Source organism: Molothrus ater, chromosome 1 (assembly GCF_012460135.2).
Source record: "Molothrus ater isolate BHLD 08-10-18 breed brown headed cowbird chromosome 1, BPBGC_Mater_1.1, whole genome shotgun sequence".
Lineage (NCBI taxonomy): Eukaryota > Metazoa > Chordata > Aves > Passeriformes > Icteridae > Molothrus > Molothrus ater.
The window spans coordinates 118,818,404-118,842,070 of NC_050478.2; the positions used below are offsets into that span (position 1 = coordinate 118,818,404).

General features: G+C 38.9%; 1 protein-coding gene across 1 annotated transcript in view; it reads left to right on the top strand.

Annotated features, from left to right (window-relative positions):
• The window catches only part of CSPP1 (centrosome and spindle pole associated protein 1), a 63,765-nt gene extending 42,556 nt beyond the window's left edge, over positions 1-21,209 (top strand). The window contains 12 exon segments of the mRNA XM_036401757.2: positions 473-622; positions 1,847-1,993; positions 2,747-2,851; positions 3,968-4,034; positions 5,495-5,615; positions 6,305-6,450; positions 7,006-7,146; positions 10,930-10,985; positions 12,285-12,348; positions 15,747-15,862; positions 16,014-16,164; positions 20,383-21,209. Of these exon segments, the coding sequence (XP_036257650.1) occupies positions 473-622; positions 1,847-1,993; positions 2,747-2,851; positions 3,968-4,034; positions 5,495-5,615; positions 6,305-6,450; positions 7,006-7,146; positions 10,930-10,985; positions 12,285-12,348; positions 15,747-15,862; positions 16,014-16,164; positions 20,383-20,612 (1,494 nt within the window). The 3' untranslated portion in view covers positions 20,613-21,209.
• The last annotated feature ends 2,458 nt before the right edge of the window (positions 21,210-23,667 follow it).

Genomic DNA, 23,667 nt, shown 5'->3' on the forward strand with positions numbered 1-23,667 from the left:
AGGGTTTTTTTCCATGCAAAGGGCTGCCAAATAGACTAAAGAATAGGCAGATCTTTTGCTTCAGTAAGTCAGAGCTTTATCTAATAATACTGCAATTGTGGAATGGAAAAAAGATAATTACCGTATCTTTTTGGTTTCCCACCTTCCATTATGTAAACAGTGAATAAAAGTGTTACTCCAGCACATCTTGAACAGAGGAAGTGTTAGGAAATACTCTGGTTTTATTAGTGTTGTTTGTAAATAGTTTTCCTGTAGAGGGGTGACTCTGATGGCCAAAAAGAAATAGTAAAATAGAATCTCATTTTAAGGGAATTCTGAAGCTGAAATACAGGACAGGCTCTAGGATTCTTTCAGTTGCACCTTATAGCTTTTGATTTTGCAAGTAGGTACTGCAAAAATCATGGTGGTAAATGTTGTTAATCAGATTGCTACAGCTATTGACAGTTGAATATTTCTTTGTTTTATTTTTAAGATTGAAGAAAAGAGACGTAGGGAAGAAGCAGAGCGAGAAAAACTTAGAATAGAAGAAGAGAAAGAGGAAAAGCGACTCGCAGAGCAGAGGATGAGAATTCAAAAAGCATATGAAGAGGAACTAGAGGAGAGAAGGAGGAAAGATGAGGAGGTGTAGTATTTTGACTTACTTTGACTTCTTTCCATCCTAAACTAACCCTTTGTAATATTTGTTGTGTAGAAGGTAAGCCAAGAAGTGTCCTGTGAAGTGGTCTTTGCTTTTAAATGGGTCTGCATTAGGCAGAGGAGAGGTGGAAGATTGTCAGCATTAACTAGCTCATTCTTTTCACACTTCATGCTATACTGAAAACTTGAAGTATTGTTAATTCTTTCAAGGAAAAAACCTGTAGTTTTATAAGTGACAGTGGTGCCCTCCTTTCTAAAAGAAATTGGTGGTGAGGCCAATAAAAAGCTTTATCAAATTGGTGAATTAAAAAAATATCATCCCAGTTTTTATCTTAAATCTAGTTCTCATAGAATTATTTGAAAAATGTACCTATGCAGGAATATTTTGTAAAGACTTTTTTTGAACTGGCAAGGAGATATCTTTTAGATAAGAATACTGCTTGTTTTGGATGAATGCCAAGCAGATCTAGAGAATACTTTCATGGAGGTAAATTCAAACCTAAATCAATAGCCATGGATTTAATTTATACCCCAAATTTTTGTTTCTTGGGTTTTAACTTTTTAATAAATTTGCATTATTTAGAATATAATAAATAATTGTAGGAAGAGGGCACAAGGTCATCAGAGAAAGAAGAGTCTTTCAGTGCCCTGTGGGATTATGGAAGATAAGGTTAGGATGTAGCACTTGAAAATTTCTAAGACAGAACGTTTATCTTATATTCTAAATTCTCCTTCCCTCAGATGAGCAGATTAGTTGGATGAGCCTTGTCTTCTGGATACCAGAGCTGTTCTAGCAGAGAGCAGGGAGCTCCCTGGTGTCATTGCTATTCACACGACTAAAACTGAGACCAGATGATAATTTCTCTGTGGTCATGTGATAATGTGGTTCATGTCTGCAGTATGTTTTAATTGAATCCTAATTTTTGGAAATGACTCCTACAGTTCTGCCTTAGCTGATGGCAGATCTGGGGTCACAAACTGGTGTTTATGGAAGTTATTAGGAATTCTGTTTAATGATGTTAGCAAAGCCAGGGCTGCTGCTGTTTGAGATTTGCATGAGATATATTTTAATTTGGATATTTGAAGTCAGACTAATGAAATATGCTTTTTTATTTCATACTAATCACTTTGATGTGTAATTTTAACTTCTCAAAGAGAAAGAAAACATACTATTAATTGAGTCTTTTTTAATGTATTTATTATGTTACAGCGAAGATTGAAAAATAAAGAAGTAATTCAATTAGGTGAAGAAAGGAGAAAAGAGGCAGAAAAACGACAAAAAGAAAAAGAAGAAAAGCAAGAGGAACAACTTAGACAATATTTTGAGAAAGAAAAGATGGAAGAGGAAAAGAAGATGGTATGTTTAAGTGACTTTCTAAGAAAACTTTTAAAAATAACTGGATTTTAAGGAAATCACATGATTTCTTAGACCTCTGCCTTCAGTGTTGTTCCCCTCTCAGTTTATCAAACTGCAGTATACTTAATGCAAGAGAACAGCTGATGGAAAAATCAGTCATACTGCAGTAGAAACTTACCTTGTTGATCAAATTTGCATTAAAAAATAGTAAAAGAAAGATTAATAATCTGCACTCAATAGTTGATTTTTATATCTCTTGTGAAATACTGTGACCTGCATCTGCTGAGGTGTAAATATAAATAAAATTGTTTATTGGAGGACTGGTAGGACTGTTCATCTTAAAAAATGGTGGTTTTGGAAATTTAATTATTTTCCTTTCACCTGGATGATGTAAGAAATCCATCACATAGAATTCTGATGGACAAAGTCTAAGTAAATTATAAAACTCTCTTATAAAATTTGTACTAAATTTCTGTAATTTCTCTAAAATAAACAGATATAAAGGAAATGTCTAGAGGAAAAAAGATATATAACTGAAATATAAACTAAGAAAAAAACGCCCTATAGCATAGAAAAAAAGTATTCAAATTTCTATAGATAGAAAACAAAAATCACATGAAATAATCTTTGCCGTCATTTTATGCACTTTTCTTTCTTCAAAGGGAAAACCCTAACAAAACTTTGCCTGTCCAAAAGAACACTTTATTCAGAAGCTGTAGGGATGTAGTTTCAGTCTTGGTTTCCTCCCTGCAGTTGTCACGGCAATCTTCACCCGTCATTCCTGCCCTGCAGAACAAATCAGCGAGAAAAGAGGAAAGGATTCCCTCTGCTGAGAGCCGTCTGTCCTACTATGCACAAGTATGTTAGAGCACAGGATTGTCAGAGCAAGCCTCTACTGCTTTATTTAAGAAAGTTCTGGGTATGAAATCAGGCCAGGATTTTAAAGTTTGCCAGTTATTACTGCAATACCACGGATAACGAGACAGCCTTTACATTAATCAGTCTTGGAGCTCTGAAATTTAAGGTTAAATTTTATTTCAATAAAATCTTCAATATTTATCTTAAATATTTCTTATTGAAGATTTTTTTTGGAGATGTGTCATTTTACTTTTTTTCTGCATCTGCATTTTCTGTAGGAATGAGTACTTCATTTTGGAGAGGATATACACTGTCCAGACCCTTACCAGGGGTTGATGATCTCAAGATTTAGGATAAGAAAGTTTGCATATAATTTAGCAGCTCATCATTTTCACACACAGAAGGACTTTGCTCAGGCATGAAGTTTAATGTTGATTTGTAGCTACTGACACTCTTGGGTAATTTTTATATTTTTCAAAGTACAAAAAGATTATTACTCCTAATATGCTTTGCTTTCTTCCCTGCATCAGAAATGAGTTACAGTAGTGGTTCTGAGACCTCTCATTTTTTTTACTTGATAGTCTTCTCTGGGGCTTTTTTGGCTTTTTTGGCTAAAATAATTTTCTCCTAGAAGAGAGTAGATTAAATAATTGTTTATGATATTTGAATCTCAGCCTATACTTTTGTCTATTTATTGAGGAAGTGTTTGTTTGTTTGTTTGTTTTTTACCAACTCTTTGTCTGAACTGAGCTAAATACTGTATAGTGCAGTTTCAGAGGATATTTTATGTCATACTTTAAACCATTGCTTTCCCTAAATTTCCTAAATGTGAAGAATGCTCTGGAGGTAGGTCAGTTTTTTTCTTTAGCAGTACTTGGAACAGATTTGTTTAGAGCTCTGAATAGTGCATTATAGGTATTGTCATAGTAATTTGGATTGGATGGATTGGTCTGTACATTGAAAGATCACATTTAAAAAACCTTAGGCATTGACATCCTGTGAGGTTACTGTTCTGACTTCCAACTGTTAATGTAAATTAGCTGTAAAATAAGAAATAAAATGTACTGTAATTTCTTCCTTTGACAAATGACATTTGATATTGATGATGGTCACTAGGATCCTCCACAGCCCAGAGCTCCCTCTCCACCTGTCCCTGCTCGAAGGAATCAGCTGCGTTCATTAGGTGGGTATTTGTCCTTGTTGCAGGCTCACTTTCTATTACAGCAAACCCCTTCTCTGTTACAGTTCTTTTTCTTGCCTGCAAAAGAAGACTCCTTTCAAGTTTGCATTTCTGTCTAGGTGTTTTCTCTCTTAGTACTATCAATGTATTAGTATGTCTGAATTTTTAACACAAAGTGATAATGCATTCATTATGTGTCATCGTAAGGAAATATGTTTTTGTAAAAACTCTGATAATGGAATAGTCTGCATGAGAAGTGCTGGATCTCTTGGAACAGTGGTACCACTGTGACCCAGAATATGGCAAGATGGGAAAGTTTTGGATTGGCTGAGTAAAAGATTATAGACCATCAGAGTGTAGAGCATTGCAGCTCTAACTCTTAAATTCTACCTACCTTTGTTAGTCTGCCTAATCCTCTCCCCATTCCTCTAAGCTTTTACTGGTTGTTCTAAAATTCAGATGTGCTGGAAGGGTCTCCTTTGATTTTTTTTTTTTATATTAGTTATCCTGGCAATATGTGGGGGGAAAGCAGTAATCTTTCTGCTGGTACTTTTTTTACAAGTATAGAAGAAATATACTTGTACATGTAGATGAAGCAGTAAGTAAAATGAATGAAATGTAAGTGATGGCCTACAAATGCTGCTAGCCTGCAGCAGAAAGTACCTGAGGCCATTCCAGGTACTTGTGGATATTCCACTAAATGGAAGGCAGTGTGGTTCTAAATGCAGCCTTTGGAAATTGATTGACTCAGACCTTCTGTCAAGAGAGAAATAAAGACATATAAACTGAGTCTCATTTCTGAGGATTTAAACTAGTAAGACTTGCCTGCTAAGTTCTGGACACTAAAGTCTAAAAGTCAGTCAAATATCCAACTCTAAGTATGTTATTTGGAAAATGAGGAATTTCTGAAACAGGTTTAACTTGTGGAGGAATGCTGTGCTGACCATAAAAAACAGCACAGATCCAAAGCAGGTCTGAAAGGTCAACATAAGCATGTAATAAAAATTGAAGTTAGAACTCTTGACCACTTAAGAGAATCTGCACTAGGCAGACAGATATCCAAATTTGAGTCAGGAAAAAAAAATTACATTGAGTGCTTGCAGATACCAGTGCAGTTCCTATTATCTGAGGGCTGTGTAGGTTTGCATATTTCAAATTAAGGCTATTTGCTGGCAACACCCACTTGTATTCCATAGCTTTTCCTTTTTTAAATACAGGGAAACATTTCCAGTGACATTTGTATGTTTTCTGCTGTTCAGGGATTCTGGTCCTTGTGCTGTCTCAAAATATAAACTGATCTTTCTAGTGTATGAAATATTGTGATTCTTGTGTTTGTACAATCCTTGGTTAATTAACATTTCATCATATCTGTTTTTTCCCTTTATTTTTTACTTATGTTTATGTGTAGACAGCAAAGTTGCTCTGACATGGCTTATTTTTAAATTTTTTGTGCTAAATTCCAGAGGAAAGGAAGAATGTGATCAATGAATTATCAGAGATGAGGAAACAGCTTCGTAGTGAAGAGAGGCGACTGCAGGAACAGTTGCTAAATGTGGCCAGTCATGATAATGTACCAATTACACGGTAAGAATTGAATCTTCTCTTTCAAAAGCTAGATTTTTCATAGGAACTTACTGTGTAGTTGACCAGTATACATGAGTAGAATGAAAATACCAAGGTAGAACTTGTATATAAATTTTTTTCCTTTTTTTTTTTATGTGTTTGGGTTTTTTCCAAGACTCATGCTAAAATTTATTGTAAGAATGGCTGTACTGGTGAGATAGGAAGCTGCAATGCTCTGTCTTGAAGAGTGTTCTAAAACAGATGTCTAAGGCAGAATTATATTCATTACCTTTTTTTTCTAGGGCATGAGTTGTGCCTGTAAACTGCAGTACTACAGCTGCTGAATATGCTTATAAATACTGTACTGTTGTGGAAGTACTTTCTTTCTTACTGAAAAACCATATTCTCTTTATTTAATAAATTTGGTTTGCTTCCAAAATGCATTAGCTAATCATACTGAATTAACTGGAAAAGACACATCTAATTACCAGCCTTAGTTCCACTCTGTAAAGTATGAGGGGTTTTTTTTATTTTAAGTAGGTTATCTCTTTTTTATAACATAGTATGCAGTGTCATTACTTTCAAATATATTTTCCTGTTTTGATAGCTTTATTTAAAGATAAAAGATCTGAACATTACCAATATTCCCATCCAACTCATTAATAGTATGGTGTTAAATTGCTTTTTGCTTGTTCTACAAACCTGTCCAGCAGGAGGAGAGAGAAGAATCCAAGGGACATATTTGAGATGGCCAGGCTTCGTCTGCAGGCTCCAGTTCGGAGACCTTCCTTGAAGGAGGCACAAGATCCTGTCAATATACAGAATATCTGGGAATTCAATGAACTTAAATACAAAGGCAGGTGGATCTTCTTGTTACTCCTGAAGAAGGGTAGGGAAACATCTGTCCTTCTCCTCCACCTTCCATTGCATGCAGGGTTTAAAGACAAAAATAAAAATCAGGCTCTTCATTAACTACTGCCCATGCAATGGACTTTGTGGGCATTATTTTGTTTGTGTGTGTGTATCTCTCTGTGGGGCTGTTCCTGCCATTCCATGGGATTCTTGGCCTCACAAACACTGTGTCATCACTCAGAGCACTGACCTGTCTTCTAATCCCTGCTGCTTAAACTTCTTGTGCATTTGATACCATGGTGTTACTGAAAATAGACTGAGTTTGACTTTTTTACCAACCAACAAATAATATTTCTGTGTAACTTTCTGTTTATTCTTACCAGAAAACATGTATTTTTAATATAGTAAAATTGTAAAATCATTGCTAAGTTGCTCATCCTCTTGGCTGTTGACACTATTATTTTTAATGGGTTCTTTTATGACTTAGATATTTCTTTAAAAATGCTTTTCAGAAATGTTTATTTTGGGAATAAATGTAAATTTCATCTCTTTGCTCTAGATCCTGAAACACGTATGGTCTTGAGGCACATGTATCCTGATCCTCCAAAAGATGACCAGACTCTAGAGATTCAACAGCAGGCACTGTTGAGGGAGCAGCAGAGGAAACTTGACAAAATGAGAATGAGGAGAGAAACAGAAGGTAAGGAATGAATGCTCTGAGATAAACAAAAATCTTTGAAATTACATGTTTTTGTATTTGATAAGAATTAAAACCCACTAGTACTAGTTTTACATCTTTCAAGTGCATTGTCAGTGCACACTGCAGTGTGAAACAGTAAAACACCAGAACACTGAAAGTCTATTGTAATCTAAACATAAAAAGATAGAGTGTTTGGGGGAGCTTTTGTGGTTTTGTACTTAGTTTTCGGGTTTTTCAATTACTTGAAAAAGTAATTGAAAAGTAGTTTCTCTTTAGTTCCCTGAAAGTAATTTAACTAGTGCCTCAGACTTCAAAAATTCTAAAGGAAAAGTAGTTTTGTTACTGTTTCTTGAAGAAAACTACAGAACAGTGAAACTTTTTTGCTGAACTGTGAAAAAGGTGTTAGCAGATAAGTTCCATGGAGCAATTCTTGAGTTCTAATGGAGGAAGTAGGATGGCTTTGAGCTGTGAATGGATTAAAATACAGCCAGTGTATCTTCACCTTGGTCTCCTTTTAATGGATGAATTTTTTTTATTTCCATTATCTTGGGTTGATTTATTTTAAAGTTTCAGAAGCCATATAAAGCCTTTGCTTTATAGCCATAAAAAGCCTTTGCTTTAGAAACCACATGTGAGATACTGTACCTACTTGGAGGTTCTGGAAGGAAAATGTTGCTTGTATCACTAAATAGAGATGATCCTAAGTCAGTAAACATTAGCAGCCTAACATGGAAAATATTTTGGCTGCATATTGCAGAAGCAGTGAAAAGTAGATGTATTATCCCTTTTTTTGCATGCTACAATTAATTCTAAATGTGAGGTTCATTCAGGTATCTTTTACAAATAGTCATGAAAGAGCACTATTTCCAGGTGTTTTAGAGGGTATTTGAAATTGTAATGAGAATTGCTTAAACCTATACAAATGAACTCAGTTTTGAGTGAAAGATTCAGATTTCTTGGAAAAGTGTTTGCCTCTGTAATTCAGACTGGCCTAACTAAATATTTGAAGAGAAAGTAACTTTGTTTCTGTGGTGGCTTAGCCTTTGCTAGCAGCCAGACTCCCACGTGGCTGCTCTCTTGTTTATGTCTCCTCACTCCTGCCCTTTGGGGAAACAGGAACAATAAAACTTGTTGGCCAAGGTGCAGATGGGGAGATTGGTTAGCAGCTGCTGTTGTGGGCAAAACAGACCTGACTTGGGGAAAATGACCCTAATTACTATAAGCCTAAATATTTGTTGACTGACTTTGAGTAGCAGAAAATAAAAAGCATGAAGCCTGCCCCTTTCTGCCCCTTTCCTGTGCCCAGTTTCACTCCTTCATTCTCAGTGTCCCTGCTCCCCTTCCTTGGTAGCAGCCCAGGTACCAGGTTACCTCTGTGAGGCAGTGAGTGATGCCAGCCTTGGGAAGGGGGCATTTTGGCCATTACACAGCAGTTTCTCTCTGCTGCTTCTGTCTTCTTGCACCTTTCAATCTGCTCTACCACAGTGTCCTTCAGGGGCTGCAGGGGAATCTCTGCTCTGGCACTTGAGCACTTCTTCCTCCTCCTTTTCTGGCCTTGGTGCCTCCAGGGCTGCTTCTCACAGATCTGTCAGTCCCACTGCCATGCTTTGATTTGCTCTTGCTCAAATTTGTTTGCAGAGGCATCACACACATGAGTGATAGGCCCTGCTGTGTCCTGCAGCAGCTCCATTGTGGCAGCAGCTGTGCCCAGCACAGGGTGTCCCCTGGCATATTCCCACAGCCCCCCAGCTTGCCCAGTCAGCCATGGAATTGCTCCTCAGGCTTTATTATCCTTAGGTGGAAGTTGGGCATTAAATAAAACCAAGCACACGTGGAAGGGAAATATTTACATTTTTGCTTAGCTCTCTGGAAAATCTGAATGCCTCTTGTGGTCACTGGTACTTTGAGGCTTGCCCCTGTTAGCTGTTGCCAGAGCTGTGAGATGAACAGAATTGATAGCAAGAGCTGAAGGTGACAGCTGGGTTCTGTTCAGTTTCCTGTTGAGTGTTAAAGATGATCCCTGTTCTATCTTGGACAGATGAGCTGCTGTTCAAGCAATGTGGGCCATATTGGAAAATAGAACATCACAGTTGCAAATAAGCACATCTGTATCACATGCTGTGTTAATTATATGGTTGTGAGTATCTTTTAATGCCTAAATGGAATTTATAGGCTTGACTTCAGCCTTCCTCTTTATGAGATTGACTGAAATGCTGAAAAATAATTCACTGACTTCAGCTGGAGATCTCTCTGGAGCTTGGTTCTGGTTTTCTGCCATTAGAATATTTTTAATGGACCAGTCTGAGAAAGTTTTCAATTAATGTTTTCTGCAGAGAAACCTCCACCATCTAGAAAGCAGATTTGCCTTTTCCATTAATTTCAAGCACATGGAGTCATTCAGACTTCTGCTAATGGATAATGTAGGCTTCCCTGATGACATCCAAGGAAAGGCATCTTCAGGTTAGCTTAGATTAGTTGATAGACAGGCAGCTGATTTTTATAAGTATTTTCTACTGATGCTTCTAGAGGCTCCTTAAACAGCTTTTTCTTTCTAGTAGGAGTACTGCTTAACAACATAATTTAACTTTATAGTCTGTCTCTGAGTACCTAGCAAGAGAATTAGCTGCCATCTCTCTGTTTCCAGTTTATTTTCCTCAGAGACAAATTCATCACCTTCCTCTTGCTGAAAATAGATGAGTGGCTTTATTGTCTGATTTAAGGCAGAAAGAAAGATGAATTAAAGCAGTATGTACTTTTATACTGTGGGTGAAATAATGTATTATGGGCTGTTGTGGCAAAGGCATACCTTCTTTCCCACACTATGTGTAATTGTTCTTTGCCTTGCATGCTTTTTATACCGTTTTCTCTCTGATATGTTTGTTTTTTTCTTTATACGAAAGAGGAATATGTTGACTGTTAATGAAACTATAAACTGAGAAATCAATGTTTTAAATATGCCAGATTTTTAAATGCTGGCTGTGTCCCTATAAAGGAGGCAGTCTTTGCAGGCTTCTGGATGATTGTTATTGTGAGGGAGAGCCCCAGGAGCAGGTTTGATGTTGCTGTGCCGAGTGCTGGGTGCTGCACCCTGGAGCCGTGACAGGGGTGGGCTGGGACTCAGGCCAGGAGGACTGACAGTGCTCTGATGCTGGACACAAGCTCAGCTACACACTGAGTAAGGTGCTGTTTCTTGCATCTCTGCCTCAAAACCAATCTAATAAAATAATTTATTTGAAAATTGAAACTAAATAAGCAAGGTAACTTCAGTTCTGCTTCTTTGCATTTCCAGCATGCGTTGGGTCATTGTTAGCTTAACTTTCAGGATGGTTCTCTGTGCTCTCCAGAACTGAGATTTTTATCCTGAGATAAAAACTTATATATTCTTATCACTTTCCTCTGTGAAATGATCCCTGTCAGGATCAACTTCTCCTTGAAGGCTGGAAGTGTGGTGTGCTTAGCATGTTGAATGTACATTTGCTCTTGGGGCTTTCTGCAGTCCCTGCTGTGGTTGTTATTCCCTGCCAGGAGCCAAATACAGATTAGAAGTAATAAACTACAGATTTCTGTTTGATTTCTCTGATTCTACTTAAATTCACATAAGGAAACTGGAATAACTGTTGCATTCTAAAGCATTTTAAAAACCCATTCCTTCAGCACAATTTATGTCTATTTAAAGATGTAATACATACTGATCTTAATTTTTGCAATAACAAGCTGATAAAATATGTTTTGTTATTAACTATTTTTATGTCAACCCTGTAATTTTGTCTCTTGTCTATGTAGCTTTTGATGATCAAGAGGATTCTCCTTTGGACAGCTACCCACAAACCATGGGCCTGGTAAGAATAAAAGGTTTTTTATTATATTACTTTTTCAAGTGTGAGAAATGTTGTGTCTTCCACTGATTTGGAGAAAGAAATGACAGTTAACACGACAGCAAACTAATTTACTTCTTTTTCTGGTCTACACCAACAACAGCTTCTTTAAACTTGACATACAAGTTGCTTCTCTTTCTCTATAGAGATGGCCTGATTCTTTAACTCTATTCCTTTTCTATTCATTGGTACTTATTTTATATTCATATGATGATGTTAGATTGCTGCTGGGGGGTGAGAATTAGTGGAAAAAGCCAATCCAGAAGCAGTTGCTCTGAATTCAGGTGGTTTAAGTGATGCATTTGCCAGTCAAGAATTGGATCTGTTCTCAGATGGAATGTTTATTTTCTGACTTGGTGAAAAGAGCAAAATAAAGTGCTATCAAATTAGAATTATCCTGCACTAACCCCAAGTACTGAATAACAGAGTTCAATTCTATTTCATGGGAATGTGAATCAGTGAAAAACAGGAGACTGTTCAACAGCAAAGACATTAACCTCAAGGATAATACTGTAACTAAATGCAGAAATGAAACAGTTTTTATTTAAAAAAATAATCACATTAATGCACTTTATAGTTGTAATATAATGCCTGAAATTATCATTCAGAGCAATGCTTTGCAGTAAAAGATTTGTTTTCTCTTGTTCTGTTTCCTCTGATAGTTTCCACTGCTTTGATTTTAGATTGATTTTCAACATAAATTATTCCTCAGTAGGATTTCTGTAAAAAATGGTTGCAACTTTGATGTGAGCTATGAGTATTGGTCTTAGTGCTTGATATTATGATGTAGAAATTTGTTATTTAATGCTTTAATGTCAAAGATTGTATGTGGTGGGATAAGTTAAACATAAGAAATCTTTCTTCATTTGGTCAATACTTCTACAAACCTTAAGTGCAAAGCTCACTTTGAGCACTGGCTGTTCTGAACCTTACACAGAGTGACACAGATCAATTTCTTGATGGAAATGTCTGTGTTACACAAATTACCACAACAGTTGTCATGTGTAGGCAATTTCAGCAAATGGGATTTATACTGAAAAGTAAAAAAAAAAAAACCAAACCCTAATGCTTAAAAAGAATATGAATTCTTTAAAAATGTGTTGGGTTTTTAGAACCACAAAGTCAGGGTTAGTAGAATATTAACACTGTAGAGCTGCTCTTTGCTTTGCAGAAGTTTGGCAATTAAATTACATTAATTATCTTTTGGCCCCAGAAATGTATTAAAGCCTCTGAATTTCCATTTTTTCTGTTTCACTTTTGTAGTTCAGGAAGAAATCTAATGAATTCCAGAAAAATTCCCTGTTGGAATCGGATAGCGCTTTTATTGGTGAGTTTCTACCTCCCCTTAGCCATGTTGTGGGTGTACAGACACATGGTTTAGTCTACAGCTGTGTCTCTAAAATGATTATTACTGTTAGGAAGTTATGTCTCCAAATTAAAAGAAATATATTTATGAAATTTCACTGCAGCAAATTTGTGTAGATGACACCTAAATTTAATGATGCTGCTCAGTTGCCCTTTTCCACCTTACATCTTTTCATGAGAAAGCCTCTTTCTCTGCTCTTTGTGCTTTGTCTGGGAGGTTAGGTTTGTCAAGGGGCTTTTTTTGACATCTTCCCAGCTTTGGATAAGGAAAAGCTAATATTTATTCAGGAAATGTGTTACAATGGTAGCATTGGCAATGCTTTGCTATTGTGCTGCTGCAAATAATTTATTGGCAATCACAGCTTACAATTGCAGTCTGTCCACAGTGAAATACAAAAGTCTTAGACATTCAGCAATTCTTTTCATGGTTATTCTTTTGATTTACAAGATGCTTGATTTTAAGTATGATTATATGGGTATAAAATATTAATTCGTGCTAAATTAGTCATTTTTCTGCTGTTCACATTTTATTTCATTTCTTGTGCAACATTACACTTATAGACATTGTCACTTATTCATCTGAAGCAGGAGATTTTTAGTTTTCTAAAGATTTTTGTATAGACTGCCTTATGTAATTTCTCTCTATTCAACCTTTATATGAGTGGATGTAAAAGTTCTGTTTTATTTCCAGTTACTAGAAAAACCCAACCAGCTCAGGCCTTTACATGTTATTTTCCATTAGCAGGCATTTCAGTATCTTGAAATTTCTTACAGTCATCTATGGGAAATCATCTTGCAAGGTTTTTATTCTTTGCTGTAGGGGAGATGCAGTAGAGTCAAGCAGGTACTTTTTAATGAAACAGTGTTTCTATAAACTGGTTATTATTATTATTATTATCTCTGGCTTTGGTTAAAAGCAGATTTTTTCATTTGAAGTATATTCAAGCCCATTCTGTTAAGGTGCAAGTCCTGGAGTACAGGGTAGAACCTGTCACTGGATGGGGCTTTCAGCCTTGTTCAGTGCATTTGGTTCTCCCTGCAATGCCTTCCTTTTCAGGTTAAGGATTACTGTGTATTAGTACAGCCAGTGTGAAAGGATGCCTCAGGAGAGCCCACCAGTCTAGGCTGGAGCCAAATATCCCATCTCAGCCAGGACAGGCTCATGGAGAGGAACACAAGATGCAGGGCACACATGCAGGGCTCTTCCAGCTTCCAGTGTAGCTGATTGCATTTCATGAGCCTTGATAAGCTGGGCCTTTCACAGGTTGTTTTTCACCAACTGGAATTAGCATTTTTGAATCCCTGTTCGCCATCAGCAGTATTGTGTGGATAAATATCCAACCTGTGCCTTCTGTGAACTGTGTCCTTTCATCTGCTGCAAGGCTGTCAGCTCTGTAATGGAGTGTTCTTGGTTACTTTCTAAGGCTCATGATATTTATAGTCCTCTCACCCTTTCCCTTCTTCTTCCCATCCACCTGGTACTTGCAGTTTAGTGAGGTGTTTGAGTTAAACTAACATATTGTTTATTCCCCCAACCCCCTTCTTTCCTCTTCCCCAGATCATTTATGGCTGATGCAAACCATGTTCTTCAATAGTGAGCTGTATGCATTAATTGAAAATGTGTTATCCTTTGCATTGTTTGGGCTTTATAAATAGCTGCTAACATTCTGAATATTAATCTGGTGACTTCCATCCCTGAATTAAAAAATAAAAACTGTCATTCTCTCTGTGGGCTGCCTTCTCTGTGAGTTGTGCTGCTCACATTGTCTGAGGGTCTTTGGTGAAATACAGGAGGTTATTGTAACAGTGTTTGCCATTTCCTAAGAGCAGTGTAACACTTCCCTCTGCTTTGCTTGAGGTTTTTTTTGGTTGGGTTTAAAATCCAACTCAATTTTGACATCTGTTATGTTAGCATTACATATGAATTTATCTCCTTGGGCTCTGAAATTTGAGGCAGTTAGAAATAAAGTGTTTGAGGCAGTTAGAAATAAATTAGTTTCTTTTTTCCTTTTTTTGCCTCATTGAAAACCCTAGAATCCATTAGTGTTAATGCAGTGATTTAAAAGCATCTCTGTGCAGCAGGATCTGAATGATGGATGCTTACAGGAACAGGTAGCATCTGATACTGATGATACACTAATGGTACAAATAAATTCTTAAGCTTGCCCTGTGTTGTGACAAATTCACACTGTTAAACCATTTTTTATATTCCATGTAATAGCACTGTTTTGAATATAGTAAAGTTCAGCTGGTCTTGTAGCTGGAATTCTGATACATAATTTGTTAGCCTTACACCATTTCAAAATTATACTTTGATTTTTTTACTTGAAACATTTGTGATAAGAGCATGAGTACTTTGTGAAACTGGGGAGAAAAGATGAGAGGAGAATAAAAATTGTATTTTTAGGGGAAAAAAACAACTGACGATATAAAAGAATTTTTTAAAAGACTTCTTTTTATTGTTCTGAACTTGTTTGATATCAATCAAATTTATTTTTCAAACCTAAGTATGTCAATTTTCAATCAAAATAACTGTTTAATTCTTATGTTTAGAATTGACACACATTTGTCCTTTATTTTTTTTTAATTTTATGTGATATACTGGACTAACCACTTTTCCAAAGCATGACTTTGTTGTCACAAAGAGTAGTCGATGGCAGTGATTCTGTAGAGGTTTTGTTGAGCAGGGTCCTTCCTTTTCCTGGGGCTCTGTTCCTGAGGATGCCAGAGGGGCTGCAGTAGGAATCAGAGCCCACTGCCTGCACCAAGCAGCAGCAAAGCCATCGGCCAGCCCCATCCTGGGGTTACTCTCCTGGAGGAAAAAACAGAAGCATTTGTTTGAAACAGTTTGTGTTTGAGTTTCCAGAGTCAGCAAAGAGGGAGAAATAGACAGGTGTGAACCTTAGGGGTCATGTGTATTATAAAAAGGGATTAAACTCCTCCACTGTAATGTGATACAAGTATGATAAAAAGTGTAGTTATTTATTTTTATATAAACAGATGCTAACATTTTACTACATGAAAAGGCAGAGATATGACCAAGGGTGTGTGATTAAGGCACAGATTTTGTGTTCTCATATTCCATGTAACATTGTCAGTCCATGTAATGTTATTATATATTTCGTGTAACAAATTTATTTATGGCTCTGATTTTCCAAGTGTTCTCCCTTTCAAGTAGAGGTGCTGTGCTCATTTGAGTACTCATTTGCTTTAAAGGTCTGGGTATAAACAAGATTTGTAATGAATACATTCCTGTGATGGAGTCACGTACAACATATTGGCTTGTTTCAAAACATAAACAGGTTGGAGCACTCTCTGGTATTTCAATTTCTTTGAAAATGATTTCACCTGTTTTTCCAGGTGCTAATGGGGAAATGTTTTCTGCCTTAGAAGAAGTGAATTTATTACCACAGCATCCACTTTCTGCGAGGGAGAGGAGACGACTGAAGCAGAGAGCTTTGGAGAGTGCTGTACATGTAAGAACTGACAGATGTCATGTCAGCCAGTTCCTGTGCTTCCACAGTGACTCCATGTCATGGCTCCTGAGGGAGTACACATGCAGTTATTTGCCCTTTAAAAAGGATGCTGTTTAACTGAGGGATTTGTGCATTTTTGGGTTCCCTGCAGGAGGAAGTTCCAGCAGGGCAGACCCCATTGCTGCAGCCTGACAGCTTCTCCTTGCAGTCCAACTTCAGCCTGGACGTGGAGCAGGTGAAAGGCAAGAACGAGGAGCGACTGCACAGACTGACTGAGCTCCAGCAGAAATCTCCTTCCTTGGGTATGCTCCCTGTAGCACAGATGATGCAGTGAACACTGAGTAATCACAATAATTAAGGGAACAAATAATAATAGGCTTCATGTAGCAGAACAGTGGGCAACCAGATCAAACACAGGGGTTATTTGTAGAGCTCTGTAGCTGGTACAAGGGCTTCCCCAGCACACCTCAACACAACTTCTTCAGAGGAGGAGAGTAGGAAAAGATTCTCATATTCCTGTCTGATCAGCCACTCCTTGTCCTGTGAGCAGCAGGATGGGGATATCCAGCTGCACAGCTGCAGTGGCAGAGGGAAGAAATAAAACACCTGAGTGGTGAATGATGATGAGGTGCCTGTGTGAGTCTGTTGGCATTCCTGGGAGTCAGAGATGTCTGTGCTCCAACCAGCATCAAGATATGCCAGAGAACTGTGTATGATGAAGTACTTCAGTTTCTAGTTAATTTGATTTTCTAGTGGTTTGTTAATATGAATGATCATTCAGTATTTGAGTATGTGAGTATTTGATACTGATACCTCTTCCACTGTGCACACACTTGAATTCATTCCAAGTTTCTTACATCAGGTGCTGGGAGTTATCTTGGAGCATCTCCAAATGCTGGCTGCCTGATCTAGATCCCTTTTGTGTATGATGTACCAATCATAGCAGCCATTAATGGCCTTTAATTTCTCACATGGCTTGAGACCCAGTTCATACACTTTGTGCTAATGATTCTTTCATACGAGTCTGAAATCTCCCTTTTTTTTTGGGAGGTAGTTGCTATGCTGTCTAGGCAATTACAGTATCAGTATCCTTTTTATAAACTTAGAGAGAGTACAGATGCTGGCAGTATTTTTGATTCTGTTGCTATGGGTACTCTTACAAGCACTTCATCCTTTTTTTTGTTGTTTTAACCATCTCACTGTGGTTTTAAGTCACTAAAAAATAAACCCTATTCATACTAATTTTCTTCTATAATCTAAATAAAATCTTTACTAATCTTGCTCCACCCAGATATATTTGCTATGTGTACTACTACTACTTCAGTATCTTTATTGTATTTCACCTCTTTTATAATGTCACCTCATATCATATGCACTACACTTTTTATTTTGCTTGCCTTCTGTTTGTCACAGCCTCCAGAGCTTCAGCCTTTAGCTAAATATAATTTTGATATGTGTATATATATATACACATATATATGTATGTATTTATTTATTTATATGTCTGTATGTAGCTTGTTCTCTGGAGCACATGAGGACCCATCCTTGGCATTTGTGCCTCTTGGAAAGGCAGCAATAGATCCTCTTGCTCAGCTGTGCTTGTTCAGGCTGCACTGCTACTTGCCCTCCTGTTCCCTCCTTGTGCTCAGGGATGTTACAGAAAAAATGAGTGAAGCCAAGCTTTTTTACTCCTTTTCCCTAACAGTCTGAAAGAACCCTTGTGGCATCCTCTTGCTTTCTGACCAGCCAGGACTGGTCATTTCTCCTCTGCCCTCAGAGACACTGGTGAGAGAAAACAAATCTCTCAAATATTTAACTAAGGAACCTGGTTATCTTCCCTTGAAATGACCAGAGATGGCAATTCACAGGCTTTGATAAATTCTAAGAGCTGATCTGGTTCAATAAGGAGGCTCTGTTCACAGCAGTTCACTGTCTCCTATGGGACTGATGTGGGAATCCTAAAGGCATCCTAGTATTGTTTTCTTAGTTGGAAAATTAGACAAAAGGAGTCAGGCCTTCTCCTCCATTTTTACCCATCTGAAAAAATTCCCATCAGTGTAGACTTGGTGAATATTTGGGTAGTGGAGTCTCTGTCAAGCAAGGTATGGGTGTTCCTATGGGCATAAACAAGAGCAGGCTTAGATACAGAAGAGGGAATTCTCACAGGTTTGGGCACACAAGATGTGCTGCTGTTGGTGTTCTGCAGGAATCCAGATACCATCCATTTCTAAAGCAGGATTTCATGCTAAGGAAAAGCTTTCCTTACCCTCAGCCTCCACATGCAAACTGCATTATCAAGAGTCTTGATGTGTGTCCCAATTAAGGCCAGTTTTTTAGGGAGTGTGTGAAGTGTTGAAAATCATGATGAAGAAGATCTGCAGTGCAGCTGATCTGCTGTGCTTTCTAAAAGCAGCACCAAGTGAGTCTGATCCAGTGATGTGCACTGTGAACTTGCCTCTGGCATCTGCAAGATCTAAAGGCTTTGCTGTAAAGGCAGAAGTAGTTAAGTGTGGGGAAATGCAGCCCCCTGGCCTGGACATTGCCAGTTTGTCTCTAAGCAACCTTATTTTAGTTGTTGCTAGATATCATCTCTTAAAGCAGCAAACAGAAATTATTTTCTTTAGGTATCACTTTTCCTGCTGTGTGCTGTTAACCCCTCTAAACCTACAAATACAGAAAACTGTGGGTTCCAACTCACAAGAGATTTGATCTGACCCAGGATTGAGGAGACAAAGAAGTTCACTCTGCCAGCTTCAGGCACAGGAGATGGCAGGCCGTAGAGAGAGGGAAGTCTGCTCTCACTTCTAGTGTTGCAGACAAGTTTTAACCAGACTGGGAAGGCTTGGAGGATGATCAGATCACTGTCTGTGTGATGTGACAGAACTAATGATTCCTGCCAAGTTCTTTTGGAACAAAGAGTATTTGGCATTTTGTTTTAGAACCTGCAATCCCACCTAACAGACAAAGAGGGAAACTGAGCCCTTGCTCCCAGTGGATGTGCATTGTGCAGTTCTGTCCTTCCCCTCACCCCTGCACACCTGCCTGCTGCTTCTCCAGGCCTTGGAGAAGCCTCACACCCATGCTTAGACCATCAGCTTTCAGTTCTTAATGAGAATCTTCAGATTCTCATTGCTTTGGTTTAAATTCTCATTTTTAAAAAGTCATCATTTTTTGCAGAATAAAACCCTGAAATTTGTAAAAATCATCCAAATACTAAAATTACATGACACTTGTTAATTCCTTAGGTTAATTATTTAATCACTAAAGAATATACAATTCTGTTTTGCTTGAATTAGGATGTTTCTGCAAAAATGTTGATTTTTTTTCCCTACTCAGAGTCTTTAAACATGTTTCTGCCCACCTTTATCACCAAGAAACCAGAACCTCTTCATTGACGTGATTCAGTTTTAAGAGGAAAACATTGCATTTTTCTGTTGTTATAGATAGAGGGGATTTGCATAATTTTTTTGATTAAGTATGTAAAAAATTAGATGCTGTGAAGCCAAAAAATGAACAGCACAGAGAAATTGATATCTTTATACCCTTTCATATATAGTAAAAATGTATGTTGTTTGATAATCCACACTATGTGTTTAAGGTATTAGATGTATGTATACTTACTGACAGAATTGAAACAAGTAACAGTGGAATTCAGAGTGATATTGACCCCAAGTTCATAGGCAAGGTAGTTCTGGGTTTTGTTAGGTGGGGCTTGTTTTGTAGCTGGAAGATGCCAATGTAGCCAGTTTCAGCATGACATTCACTGAGGTTTTGGGCTGTGATGCACAGGCACTTGCATTTCCACTGTTAAACCAAGTTAAAACCATTCTTCCTCAGTAGGAGACTGTTTATATGTCGTTATTATATTGCAAGAGTTCTATTGTCATTACATTGCAAGGGTTCATAGTGCTAGAGTTTCCTACCTCCTTGATGTTTCTCATAGGCAGCTCCTCTAGGCACTGACTCCTCCTTGTTCTCACAGCAGCCAACTGACTCCAGATCCCTCAACCACCCAAGCCACTCTCTTATAGCACTCTCCTGATTGGCTACAGCTGTGGCCTGTTCAAATCAGGCCTGCTCCTAATCTTTAGTAATTAACCCAGCTGCAACTCTTAAGGGGATAAGATTACTTTCTATACTGCCTTTATTTCCTTATATTCTGTCCCCCTACATTTATACAAGGTTCAGTCAGGCCACTGTAATTGAATGGCCTTATTTCACATGCATTTTTATGCATATAGGCACTGATAGATTAGTAAGTAGAAGTTTTTTGGAAAGCAAGAACCCTCTGCTGAATCCATCCACCTCTGCCTGTATCCTTATCCCCTCACTGAGCTGCTTGGTGGGAGCTGTTGAGGCCCAAGTCCCCAGAGCATCAGCAAACGTGTGCTAAGTAGAGATGTCATTTAAAAGCATTATTATATATATAATTTTGAAGCATTATTGTTGCACTGATTGCAGCCAAGCCTTCCCTGTGTCGCGTTGTCCGGTCTAACACACGTGTTGCTCTCCTCTCTCAGGTGATGACCTTTCCTTAGGGGACGTGGATGACCTTCTGAAGCGCGCGCAGTCCCAGGCCAGCTCCACGGACACCGAGCCCTGGCTGCGGCCGGGCTCCTCGGCCACGCTGCGGCGGCTGCTGGCGGAGCAGCCGAGCGCAGGGCAGCTGTCCCCGGGGAGCACAGGGCAGCTGTCCCCGCAGAGCGCGCTCCCCATGGGCTGGCACGGCCTCTCCACCGCGCACGGCTGACTCTGCCCGGGAAGCGGCCGGGAGGGAGCGCTCGGCCCTGCCGGGAATCCCGCAGGGAGGGAGAGCTCTCTCCCGTGTACCGAGCGTGGAGCTGCGTGTCACTGCAAATAGCAATAATAAAGGATCAGCCGCTGCAGTGGAGCGCAGGGATGTTTTCTGTTCCGTGACGTGGGACATGGAGGAATAGCTTGGCAGCTTTTGCACTTTTTATACAACTTAAGTTTCAGCCTCAGAAACAGAGTGTGGTGTGTGTGAATTTGATATTAAATCAAAGATGTTTTTTAGGTTTATAGTCAAACTCCAGAACTTTCTGGCATTAGAACAGCCCAAGAGCAGAAGAGCATTAGGTTTTTACCCAAAGAGTAACTTGAACAAGGACACTTAGGTTTTCATACAGGATAAATGCTGTCCTGCATGAAAGCACGGCTAATACTTTCATGGAAAAAAAAAATACTATTAACAATGTGTCTTACATTCCCTAACTTGTTGTGTGCTGAAAATAGAGATATTGTTGAATATATTTATGTTTCTGATTGAAGAGTGAATAAAGTATTTTGTTACTAAAATTATTTTTGTTATAAAAACTGTGAAAGCCGACTTCAATTTTCTTAATTTATGATTTGCTTCAGCTTTTATTTACTCATGAACAAACTGGAGTGTTAAGGCTGTCTCCAAAGAAATAAAAACACATGGAAACATGGAAAATCTCTTCATTGAGAGCACAGAGCTTTAGCAAGAAGGAGTGGAGCAAGATTTTAGGAGATCAGTGAACTACACAACCAAGGTGAAGCTGGGGTGAAGCTGCAACTTTCCTTTTGGTTAGGAAATTCCCACCCAGAGGCCTAAACCTGATCAACAGGGGAAAAAATGACCCTAACAAACCACTGATGAAAACAAGAACCTTTTACAAGGTCTTATTTTTACTACATTGCCACTTTCAAGCTTTTGTAAGCCTGTCTGAAGGCTGCAGCAGTTCCATGATGAGGGCAGGCACTGTTTGCTGACAGAGGTACTTTCAAACCTGTGTGGTGTTGAGCTTCATGGGCTTAGCATGTTCCTTCCCAGAGAGGATTTGCCAAATCAGGGTAATTCTTATCTGAATTTCTAGCTCAGCAGTGAGAACGTTCAGCAGTGTGGGTCTGACGGCCATGGCCACTCAAGCAGGGGCACTGGGCAATCCCTGACCTGGGCTGGAGCAGGTACCTGGCGCTGCATGGCTGCTCAGGCTGGACTTCCCAGAGACAGAGGAAATAACTTAGTGAGAATGCTTTCTAATAAGACACTTACCACCCTCCCATGCCAAAGCCCACCTTATACCTTTTTTTGTCACCTGCCCTGATGGCTCTCTTCAGTTGCCTCACAAGTTGAAGTTTGAGACACATTCACTGTACCAACTCCAGGCTAGATGCAGAATTTCTCTTCCTCATCTAACTGCCTACAGAGTTTAATTATTATTTCTTAAATTTTAATTGGAGCTTTTCTGCTAAGAGAAGCACAAAGTATTTCCCTAAAAAGCCACCCTTATTTCACTGCAGTAAATTTCTGAATGCCACAGAACCATCCTCCAGTTGAAGGCCAGGATGTGGCACAACCCCTCATTTGAATTATTTCCTTCACCTGTGCTGTGGCCTGAAACCACTAAATTAACCTCACTGCTCAGCAGCCCTTAGCACCATGAATTCCACTCTTCCCTGCAGCTACCCTCCCTTGGGCACTACTCAGGACACTGAATCCTTTGCATCTTCCCTTTTCAGATCTTTCTTCAGTGCTCTCTGCCTCTCCCAAGTTCAGCTTTTTGGCAGGGCCCTTCTGCCTCCCTAACCTTTTATCATGACAGCCTCACCTGCAAAATAAATCTATCTGCAGTCCCAGCCCTGATGGGTAATGAGATCACTAAAAGAGAACCTATTCTTTGCCCCTGACCCCAGATTTCTGACAATGAACACGTATGTGAGTGTTCAGAGAGCTGCAAGTTGAACACGATGCCCAGAGCGCACCTGGTGCTGCTCTGGCATTGCAAGAACTGAGAGAGGCACAGAAGAGTTACAATGACACCAAAGTTCAGCTCCCAGTGAACCAAAATTAAACAGCTATGGGGCCTTTTCCACATGAGCAATAAATAAGGCATGAGAAGAAAGAATAATGTCCTTACTAAAGAAGACTACACAAGAAAACAATATAGCAGTGAGGTTTAAAATCAGAAAGAGCCCCAAAACACCAACTGCCCAAGATTTTAGATAATTCATTGTACTCACTGGTCTATCTTGAACACAGATGATCAGAAAGCAATTAGGCAGACACACAAGGAACAGGGGCTGTTTAAACAGTGCTCAGGGCAGCAGTGTCAGGGACACCCTGACAATGGTCTCAGAACAGTTTGCTAAAGCCATGGGGAGAGTAGGACAATGAATAGAATGGGACACATTATACTCACCATAAAAATTATTACTGGTCACTGTCAAGGACCTTAGGTCTTGCCTAGCACAGCAGTTCAAGATTAAAACACAGCACAACAAACTGAGCAAGTAAAATACGGCCCAATAGGAAAGGCTACAATTAATTCAAATAACCTCAATTCTACCCCTTCTGACTCTGGTAATTGCTATTTGGTTTTGCTCCACCCCAGTTAACTCTGTGAGCAAACTCTGAACCACCGGTCACAGCATTTAATTCCCTTTTCTGGCTTTTCCAATAGCTATTTCACTGAAATGCTTACACTTATTTCTGGAGCCTGCTGCAAATGTCTGTGGCAGATACAGTGCCCTGAAAGAGAGGAGGCTGCCTCACACACCTTGCTCTTCCTACTGCTCTCCTGTGCCAGTCAGGAGTTTTGTAGGAACACACTGGAGAACAATCCAATTCCACTCTTACTAGCAAAACTGAAGATACTGACATGGCTGAGCTGGCTGATGTGTTCCAAGTCAGCAGAACTGCAATCCCAGCCCTTCCCTTCCCCCTTTATCCAGCAGCTGTTTGGTGTTTGTGTTTTAATCCCCAGAGAGCAAAGTGCAGCTCTGAGCTTCTATCTGTGCAGCACTACAGGGTCCATCTGACC